This window comes from Lepidochelys olivacea (genome assembly GCF_965140295.1).
Source record: "Lepidochelys olivacea isolate rLepOli2 genome assembly, chromosome: 3".
Classification (NCBI taxonomy): Eukaryota; Metazoa; Chordata; order Testudines; family Cheloniidae; genus Lepidochelys; species Lepidochelys olivacea.
The window spans coordinates 180,378,887-180,390,150 of NC_140413.1; the positions used below are offsets into that span (position 1 = coordinate 180,378,887).

Here is an 11,264-nt window from a genome sequence, read left to right on the forward strand (position 1 = left end):
CCAACCCCCTGCTCAAAGCAGGACCAATCCCCAACTAAATCATCCCAGCCAGGGCTTTGTCAAGCCTGACCTTAAAAACCTCTAAGGAAGGAGATTCCACCACCTCCCTAGGTAATGCATTCCAGTGTTTCACCACCCTCCTAGTGAAAAAGTTTTTCCTAATATCCAACCTAACCTCCCCCACTGCAACTTGAGACCATTACTCCTCGTTCTGTCATCTGCTACCACTGAGAACAGTCTAGATCTATCCTCTTTGGAACCCCCTTTCAGGTAGTTGGAAGCAGCTATCAAATCCCCCCTCATTCCTCTCTTCCTCAGACTAAACAATCCCAGTTCCCTCAGCCTCTCCTCATAAGTCATGTGTTCCAATTCCCTAATAATTTTTGTTGCCCTCCGCTGGACACTTTCCAATTTTTTTTACATCCTTCTTGTAGTGTGGGGCGCAAAACTGGACACAGTACTCCAGATGAGGCCTCACCAATGTCAAAGAGAGGGAAACGATCACCTCCCTCCATCTGCTGGCAACGCCCCTACTTATATAGCCCAAAATGCCATTGGCCTTCTTGGCAACAAGAGCACACTGTTGACTCATATCCAGCTTTTCATCCACTGTAACCCCTAGGTTCTTTTCTGCAGAACTGCTGCCGAGGCATTCAGTCCCTAGTCTGTAGCAGTGCATGGGATTCTTCTGTCCTAAGTGCAGGACTCTGCACTTACCCTTGTTGAACCTCATCAGATTTCTTTTGGCCCAATCCTCTAATTTGTCTAGGACCCTCTGTATCCTATCCCTACCACCAGCATATCTACCTCTCCTCCCAGTTTAGTGTCATCTGCAAACTTGCTGAGGGTGCAGTCCACGCCATCCTCCAGATCGTTAATGAAGATATTGAACAAAATCGGCTTCAGGACTGACCCTTGGGGCACTCCGCTTGATACGGGCTGCCAACTAGACATGGAGCCATTGATCACTATCCGTTGAGCCAGCTTTCTATCCACCTTATAGTCCATTCATCCAGCCCATACTTCTTTAACTTGTTGGTACAGGTTAGTTCTGGATTCATGGAATTCCTGTATTCTTTTTCCATCTCTTCCTCCCTCAGTCTTCCAAACCTCAGATTTCCCTCTAATAGTTGTGAGAACTGTGCTTATTATCAGTCAGAAAGTGGGACAAGCAGCCTCCTCAGAATTTATTGCCACTGCTTTCAAAAGTAACATTTTTCAAAAAATGACTGATAAAGGGTTAGTTTCTTTCTTCTTCTTCTTTTTTTTTTTGGTCCCATCATCATGAGGGCTAAAAGGAACGCTCATCCCTTTTAGAAAATACCATGTTACTGCATTCTATATTTTGTGCTGTTTCAGATGGGACTGTTTGTTGGGACAGAACACTTCGTGTGCAGCAGCAAAGTTGGCTCAGTGTGGTATGAGGGTGAAAGGTGACATAATAACTTTTTTTAAAAAAGTGGAACTTTTTTCGTTGAAGATGCTACATTTCAGAAAGTTTTACCTTAAAAGAATATTGATTTATTGCAGCTATTAAACTGCTCTCCACTGTCCCTGCAAGAAGTTCATCTTATTTTTGACTTGAGGCTTTCAAATGAAAAAGAGGGAGTAATGAAATGAAATGGAACTTGTCTCTTTATAGTCAATGTGACTTTTGAACTGTGCTGTGCTTTAAGTTGGTGGAAGATCATGGAAAATTTCAATATAACTGGCAACCTTTTTTGCTTTTGTAGTTGAAAGGTCTGTTTTTGTGTCTGGTGTTTGTGAGGCAATCTTCAACATGTATCTATAGTATTAAGTATAAAACTATACTAGTAGTAGCATTCTCCAAGAAATAGAAGTATGCTTCATGCCAAAGTAAAAGTGGCATTTTGGTCAGTTTGGATGAGCTATTACCAGCAGGAGAGTGAGTTTGTGTGTGTATGGGGGTGGGGGGGATGTGAGAACCTGGATTTATGCAGGAAATAGCCCAGCTTGATTGTCATGCACATTGTGTAAAGAGTTGTCACTTTGGATGGGCTATCACCAGCAGGAGAGTGAATTTGTGTGGGGGGGTGGAGGGTGAGAAAACCTGGATTTGTGCTGGAAATCACTTTAGATAAGCTATTACCAGCAGGACAGTGGGGTGGGAATAGGTATTGTTTCATATTCTCTGTGTATATATAAAGCCTGCTGCAGTTTCCACGATATGCATCTGAGGAAGTGAGCTGTAGCTCACGAAAGCTTATGCTCTAATAAATTGGTTAGTCTCTAAGGTGCCACAAGTCCTCCTTTTCTTTTTATGTACAGACTGTGGAACATATAAACATGATGACTGAAATAAATGAAATTGAAAGCACCCAAGGCAAACATCACATTGTATAACCATTAAGTATTGTATACTTGTCCGAATATATGAGTAAATGAATTGCTGAGAATGAAAGGAATAAAGATAAATAGAGTAGAACTTCAGAGTTAGAAACACCAGAGTTACAAACTGACCAGTCAACCACACACCTCATTTGGAACCGGTAGTACTCAATCACGCAGCAGAGACCAAAAAAAGAAAATACTGTACAGTACACTACTGCGTTAAACATAAACTACTTAAAAAAAAGGGAAAGTTAAAAAAAAGATTTGACAAGGTAAGGAAACTGTTTTTGTGCTTGTTTCATTTAAATTAAGATGGTTAAAAGCAGCATTTTTCTTCTGCATAGTAAAGCTGCAAAGTGGTATTAAGTCAATGTTCAGCTGTAAACGTTTGAAAGAACAACCATAATGTTTTGTTCAGTTACAAACATTTCAGAGTTATGAACAACCTCCATTCCTGAGATGTTCGTAACTCCAAGGTTCTACTGTACTCTCTAGTACATTCTACTGTACTCTATAGTAAATTATTTATAGTACATTACTATAGATAGGATATGGAGTTTGTATTGGGAAAACTATTGTCTCTTGGGTTAAAAACATGATCCTAAGTATTAGAGTGCTGTAGATGATCTTTCTCAATGGAGATTGATCCCAAAGATTTTTCTTATGTGCTAAAATCCCCATTTTTTGTGTTTCGTTCTGTCCCATTGAAATATGTACTATTATCCTATACTTCTGCTAAGTATTCTGTATTGTACTCAGAGGGTTATAGGACCTTGTGTTTGCCAGTTGTAGAATTCCAGAATTAATACTGCTCTTTACAAAGGAAGGAGGCGATTGCACATCTCTAGTAAATACTTAGTATTAAAAGTTTCAAGAATTTTGAGCATGTAGCATTACAGTACATGTGTATTTAATGGTCAAAGTATTCAGTGATACATTACAAAGTACATTAACCCATAGGATAAACAGTCCCTTAGTTATGCTGAGATTGATCCTCAGCTGCTAATCTGTCAAGTTAAGAATCATAGAACCAAAAGCCACGACAAATGTGTTATTCTCAACAATAGAACCAAAATGATCCTACTGAAATTGGGATCCTATTGAAATGGCATATATCTTTTCCAAAAAATAAAAAAGAAAGACATTGAACTCAAATAACATACAATTAATAACAGTAGTCTGACTTTAAGATAGTATGCAAATAAAAGAGAAATTAATCACCAGTAACTGTATTTATTTATTGTGTGTGTGTACATACATAAATAAAATATAGTATATAGCTGCTTGCAAATCAACATTCTTGGCTTATACACACCTACTGTTGTGAGCTTCGAAACATCTAAAAGAGCAGTGCTCATTGGGGCCACACATGTATTGCCATCCCCAGGCATTCAAAAGCAATAAGCCTGACTCCCCAAAACTCATGAGATTGTCTTAAAACTCACAAGATTAAAATAATACATTTTATTTCATTTTATTTGTTTTGTGCCTTTTGAGTCTTTAGGGTTCACATTTTCAAGGTTTGCTCCACAAATATGAGAGCTAGAAACTTTTTTTTAGTTGGTTAGTTGAGATTTTCATGTAATCATATTACTTCAGGAGCTGGGACTTCAAGAAGAACACCAAATATTCTGAGACTTGTGATAAAGTTGCAGAGCTGGCGGCATTGCAAATGCCCCTTTTCAGATACAAACAAAGAGAAGCTAAAAAAGGAACCTTGGCATGCCTCCATCCACAGTTGTTTCTACTAAATTAAAAAAAATTATTGGGTGAGGTAGATGGATCTGCAGATGCAATGTACCTGAAAAGCAGATACCAGCAAAATAACTTTTCTTTCTCCTTTGCTAATTGTTATGCAGATTCTCAATCACAGGGGATATAGGAAACCAAAACCCAATATTAACCACCCAAGAAGGAGGGCAGAGGAGGCCTAATTTAAACAATGATTACAGAACTGCCCTCTGAAGGGAGCATTTTAAGAGAGTAATGCCTGACTGGCAATTCATGTGGTAGTTTTACAAATTTTGGTCCTAGGCACAGTAAGCATGCCATTGAAGCTGTAACTAGGCCTACTGGAGTGAGGTATCTGACCCTAAAGAATACTAGCTAGATCATAACAGACCTGCATATATAGCCTAATTCATGTAAAAAGTCATTGAATAAAACTAAGATTCCTTGTAAGATAAGGGTGAAATGAGAGTGGTTGGTGCAGTGGTGCCCCATTCAATCGTCTCAGTTGCTAAATAGTCTTGCTCAAATTGTTTGGAGGCACTAGTATGCCAGTGGTCTGCTAAACTGTGATGGGGAGGGCTCACACATCATAAAAGTGTAGATCTGTAGAGGGCATTCTGAAGGAGAATCAGTTGCTAAGCCTGTAGCTTCATCTTTAACTCACAGCATACTCTTCAATTTTGCTAAAATCTGCTGGTTTCTTCATGATATCTGCTGCAATATCTAAGAAACAAGAGCCTAACTCTGAATTTCTTTGCTTGCATTGGTTTTATGTCAGACCTTTGGTATAGCTTTTGTGTGCATTGATAAATAATATATAAACCTGGTCTTGCATTGAGCCAGTTTGACGGTTGTTGCCATACCAACATTTCTCCAGCAATGCTGTAATCTGCACCGTGGGGCCAGCCTACTCCATTGGTGATCAAGTGAAATATGACACTGAACAGTAGTAGTGCTGTTGGGTGACCTCCAACAGCTATTCCTCTGTGGCCTCTTGTTTCCTGACTGACTCTCTCTTCTCCTGGAGAATAGAATTGATGTCCACTCCTTTCTGAGGGTATGTCTACACTGCACCTGGGAGCATACTTCCCAGGGTGGGTAGACAGACACACACTAGGTCTGCTTGAGATAGTGTGCTAAAAATATCTCTGTGGCCATGGTGGTATGGGTGGTGGCTTGTCTTAGCCACCTGAGTACATAACCTGGGAGTCGGGCAGGTATGTATAATATGGTCATCCCTCTGCCCTGAGGAGGAGGAAAAGAACACACAGCTTCCCTGTCCACATAAGACAGAGAATGGGGAAAGGAAAAGAACTTCCCCAACCCATTTTGTGGGAAAGGCCAAAGAGGATTCTCGCCATCAATAAGGCTTGACAAATATACCCTTACTCCTATTAACCTGAGAGAAAAGGCAATAAAGAAATGGCAGGGGACAGAGAGAAAACAACTTTAAAGTTAAGACATTGTTCTAGCTATTTATGTTACTGTCTTTTATTATATTTCCTTGACAAAAAGGGGACCTCAAAGGCAGGAGATTCCACTTTAAACCCTTGGGGAGGCAACAGATTGTGGCCTGAGAGGAAAGGGACTCTGAGGTGACAGTAGCTCAGGAGTAGGGAACATAGATACAAGTTGTTTTTTTTCCAGTTAGAGCACAGATAAACCTGAACTCTTGTATTTCATAAAAGTTTGTGTTGCTCTGTCACACTCCTGCTCTTGAGATAAAGGTCAGCCAATTACTTATGGAAACCACGTAGCCACACACCACCCATTGGGAGAGCGAGGGAAGGAGCGTGAAGATACAGTGATCGTCAGTTGCTAAATAGACCAACAGAAGAATGAAATACCATCTTTTAATAATGAAAAGGTTAAGTTAAACTCTGATCAGAAATCGTTTTTTCCAGGGTCAGCTAGTATAACGTAATGTCTGCACTTGGATAATTGCTAATTTAATTGACCTTCATTCTTCTCTCCATGTCCTGCCCCTCTGTGTTAGCTCACTCGATAGATGGAAGATGTCCTCTTTTAATCTTTATTCCTTTTATCTTATTCCTTCCCGCTCCCGCCCCCACCCCATCTCATTTAAACTCCTACCATGTTCCCTTGATCCGGACTCTCTTTTCCTAACATTTGAATTCTGACACCTTTCACTAACTCCATTGCTTCTCCTCTTCCTTTCTGCCACTGAGCACTGTTGGCAAAAAATCTGGCATGCTGATTCTTTTTATGCTTTTAAATCTGCCGTAAATTCCATTCAAACTGTGCTCTTTGTTCTGTAAGCAAGTCCCAATGCCATTCTGGAGACTTGGCATTTAAGGTTTAATGAAGCCTTCCATTTTAAACCACGTTTGGCCCTTTTTACTACACCCAAATTTGTCAATCTACCTAACGTTTTTGAGGTTTTATGTTATGCCAGGACAAACATTTTCTAGAGTGTCTGAGGCAAATCTGAGAGACTGGGGAGTCCAAAAAATGACACAATCTCACTTTATGGATATATTTCTAATCTATTTATTTCATTTTTGCTCATCATAACTCAAAAATGGGCTGGTCTAGATACTGCAGCTCTGGTTTAAACCTTGGTTTAAATTGGTAAATTACTGAATTATTGTAGATGATTATAGCAGAATTATTGTAGATGATTATACCACTTTGCACTGCCAGATTGGCGGTAAAGAGGCCAAGGTAAAAATAAGAATCAGACCCTTAAGTGTTTATAAAAGTCATGAATTTTTATAAGATTGTGACCAAGACATTGTTAGTGAGAAATGTGAGTTTAAAACAAATTTTTCTATAATATAAGAAGGGGAAGATGAGAGAGAAGGAGATGAAAGGAGAGAATTATATTATGGAAGACCCAACACAGTTAAGTCTCACTGTCTCCTTTCTCTTATATAATCAGACATATTTTTGTTCTCTTCTGGTGTCTGTCTGAAACAAAAATTGAGCTTGTACCAGGCCATGATATTCCTTAATATACGGGAGTGTCTATAGGAACAGTGCTGCTTATTCACCTTTTAGCAGATTGGTCATTCTTAATCAGATCTTATAGCAACATTGTAGGTAAAACAAAATCTTAATGTATTATATGAAGGCTTAAAGCTGCATTCCAACATCTGTATTATTTATTTATTTGGTGTATGCAATCCGGTCAAGCCAAGCCGCAGCATTCTTGTAAACAATGTTCAAGGCGCAAAGACCTCCAGGATGTTGAGTCATTTTGCAGTCTCCAAAAATATGTGTCATGGTTTGTGGTTGCCCACACTGACATAATGGACTGTCTGTAAAACGCCACCAAAATTCCACTGCTGCATCTGTATTAAATAGTAACAACATATTGCAATGTATTTTCTCTGCATTAGTACACCACTTGACTCTTGGGCTGCAATTTGATGAGACACAAGCCAGGGGTATATAGAGATATATAGATATTCATATGAGCTATATTGTATCTATATGTGTGTGTGTGTGTGAGAAAGAGAGTTTGCACACGGATGGTTTATAATTTCTAATTTCACAATAAAACATATTAGCCAACACAACAGGTTAAGACAACTCGTAGGTATGTTGTACAAAAATGTAATTGTGAATCTCGGTTCATTAAAGAAGAAGCTGACTAGTAATAGCCTGAACAATGATAAAAAAAGATGGCAATCATACTATCATGAACCAACAACTTTTGTCATCAATATTGACTCTTTTCTCCCCACAGGAAATTAGTGTTTCCGTTGTTGACTTTCCATCATTTCGATTTTATTTTGTCATTCCCTGTGTGTACCATGACGTCTGCTAATCTCTGTCCAAGCAACTGGTGGTTTAGGAAAGTTGAGTGGAACTTTTTAGTAGAGTGTGAAATAGTTTGTTTTCATATATATCAAGATTAAGGTATTTTTATCCAGCTGATACAGGGACATTCTAACATGCTGGTTTTAAAACTGCTAGGCTTCTTCAGACATTAGATCTCTGATTAATCATCTGGCCAGTGGTTTATTTAATGTTCTTTTATCAAAGGAGAGCTGCCTAAGAGAAGCAAAAATATAAGCACATAGTTTAATCTCTTAGTTCTTTTCCTCAGTTTGATTTTTGTTTCTTTCATTTTACAGCCTTTATCCCTTCCTTGGCTCACCTTTGTCGTCTTGAGATCCGGTCCATTTTAAAAAGTGAACACCTACGATCTGACCAGTTTATCCGTAAATTACCATTGCCCACTTGTCTACAGGACTATCTGCTGTATTTAGATATATTGAGAATAAATGGCATTCCAGAACATTCCAGAATTCAGGGTGAATTGGATGAAGGAACATTTTGCCCAACTCATTCCGGTTCAGAAGACACCAAGAAGGGAAGCATGTGGTGCTGATGCTTGATATTCCAACTGCCTGAGTCTGGACCCAAATGTTGCAGACTTTATGAATGTCAATTAGCAGACTCCACAGGAGAGCTACTGTATTTGCTACTCTAGTAAAGGGTTTTTTCACATTGCAGTTTACCTTTTAATTAGAAGTATGTTGCAAGTTATGATGTTCTCAACTACATGGAAAGCTTTAAAAAAATCTGTTCTAGTCCCTTCGTTTGTATTCTTTCTTTCAAAAGAAAATTCCTTCCTCTTATGTGGTAATGTTCAGTGAACATAGTTTCTAGATAGCTATCCCTGTCAGTCACTAAATTAATGTGAAAAATCCTATTACAAATACTATACATGCCAAACAAAATGTTTTAAAGTCAAAAATTACAAATTATATGAGTATTCTGTACTTACATGTTGAGAAATGATCTAGGTGAGCCAGACATCTGAGATCACTGAATGTCCAAAAGGAAAGTGCTTGTTGAGGTAGGTCTGATCCTTTCTGTTTTAATTTGTACGAATTAATTAATCTATAATTAGTTGCTTCTATTCTGCCTTCCATGAAAATGTCTTAGGATATTCATTTTTCCATAAAACTATACATAGTATTTTATTTGCAAAACAAGAATACTTCCTCCAACCCAACTTTAAAGACATGAAAATGAAATTTTTGGTACTTCAGAGATGCAGATCAGGTTTATGCACATACTCGATAGAAGAAAAAAGCAATATTCAGATTAGTGTTTGAACAGCACATACTACAGTGGTATTTGGAATGATGTTATAGTAGAATTGAAATGCTGCAATAATCCCAAATGTCATGTTCAGATTCATGGACTATTTATTCTAGTTTCTTAGAAATTAGAGTACAAAAGGAATTCAGGTTCACTATGAGTGTGGTGATTTGTCCTCTTACCAGTAATTACTCTAAAACATATTTTGGAGTTTCTTACTAATTCTTTTATCAGGAGATTAAGCACCTACCTGATCAGTGATCCCATATCTGCTGGTTGCAAAGAGGAGTTTAATCTGCTGAATGTATTTATTTTTTCTTTAATTACATAGCATTGACAATCTCTGTTCTGATTGGTAATGACTTGAGTTCTGGCCCTGTTTGGGATATTTCTGGAGATGGAATGTCTCTTCTTGCTGGCTACCCTCACTTCTACTTTTCTGTTAGCAAAGTGCCAACTGTGTCACATATCTAGAGCTGACCATGGTCAGGAATGCAAACAATGGTGGATATTGTATCTTAAATTTAAAAAAAAAATACTGCTGGGTTGGAAAAGTTAGCCAGCCTTCATAAATGGAAATGCAAACTATACACATGAGTGAGAACAGTCAGTTCAAGTTCCTTCTTGCCTTCAAAAGATCTTGTTACCTTAGGCACCTTTATTTCCACATGAGGTCTGTAGCGAGAGGAATTTGATAACACTGTGTAGAGATGTGCCTGTGTACTGAGCTGTACCAGAGTGCATATGTTCATTCTTAGGATACAATGCTAACGTTGTAATAATTGGTATCAACTATATTTTCCATGTGTTATCAAACCGTTTGTCTCATTTAATAAACAATTTAAGAAGAAAATTTCCATGTTGGAGTTCTTACCAGATTTCAACATGCTTGCCTTTGGGTCAGTCTCATCTAGTCTCCCCGCAATTGTAATTTTTGTAGGCATGGTTCTCAAACGTTCATAGTGTGCACCAATGTTCCTTCTAATTTTTTCCATCCAGATGCGGAATTAATTTTGTTATGTGCACCAGTATCAAGGTAATGTGCAAATGTGCATCACCAGTAGAAACCTAGATATAATATATATATTTTAAAAGTTACCATAGGGATAATTACTCCAGCCAGGACAGGTTAGACATTCATAGATTCATAGATACTAAGGTCAGAAGGGACCATTATGATCATCTAGTCCGACCTCCTGCACAACGCAGGCCACAGAATGTCACCCACCCACTCCTGAACTCACTACTCAAAGAATTAAATTTAAGCATAAGAGAGAAATAAAATTATTAAATGCATCGACCAGTCAAAAAACCAAAATAACAACACTTTGAAAGAATAAAATTACAGAGAATAAATGTGCATTGCAGGAAGTACCAAGAAGTAACCACAACAGCAACAAAAGTATGTGTTGGGAGGTGAGTGTGAAAGAGACGGTGTGTGTGTGTGTGAGATAGATAGAAACTTTGTGTATGTGAGGGATAGAGACTCTGTGTTTGCGTCAAAATAGAGACAGTGTGTGTGTATGTGTGAGAGAGGGACAGACTCTGTGTGTGTGTGTGTATGTGTGTGAGAGAGAGAGACAAAGAGTGTGTGTGTGTGAGAGAGAGAGAGATACAGAGACAGTGTGTATGTACTGGCTGCTGGGGAAGCCTATGAGAGACTGTGCACTGTCTCTCTAAGGAACCCACTGGGAAGCTCAGAACTCAGCAGCTGAGCTCTCCTGCTCCTGAGCCCTGTCCCCTCTGCCCTGCTCTGCGGCGACAGGGTACATGGGCAGGGGGGAGGGGAGCACCCTGACATCAGTGCCCCTTCCCCCCACACCCCGCTCTGTACAGCCAGCATGAGGGTCCCAGGAGCAGCTGGCCAGGGGCTCTAAGGCAGAGGGCAGGAGCAACGCAGCTACAGAGCAGTAGGGGAAGAGGCACCTGAACACATGCCGCTGTGCGCCACTCTGCTAATCAAGTGCACAGCACTTGATTCACTCCTGGGCAGCCGCACGACCACGCAGCTTAGAGGGGACACAGGTGTGCACCACATCTTAATAGAAACAGGTTCCTGGATCACGTCCATTCCCTTTCACAATTGTGCAGCCCATTTTCTG

At 39.3% G+C, this 11,264-nt stretch overlaps 1 protein-coding gene across 2 annotated transcripts in view; it reads left to right on the forward strand.

Moving 5' to 3' along the window:
- ASB3 (ankyrin repeat and SOCS box containing 3) overlaps positions 1-10,015 on the forward strand; it is a 130,048-nt gene extending 120,033 nt beyond the window's left edge. For both annotated transcript variants that reach the window (XM_084623785.1, XM_084623784.1), the window contains one exon: positions 8,187-10,015. In XM_084623785.1, coding sequence (XP_084479911.1) covers positions 8,187-8,443 — 257 coding nt within the window. In that variant the 3' untranslated portion in view covers positions 8,444-10,015. The remainder of the gene's footprint in view (positions 1-8,186) is intronic.
- The last annotated feature ends 1,249 nt before the right edge of the window (positions 10,016-11,264 follow it).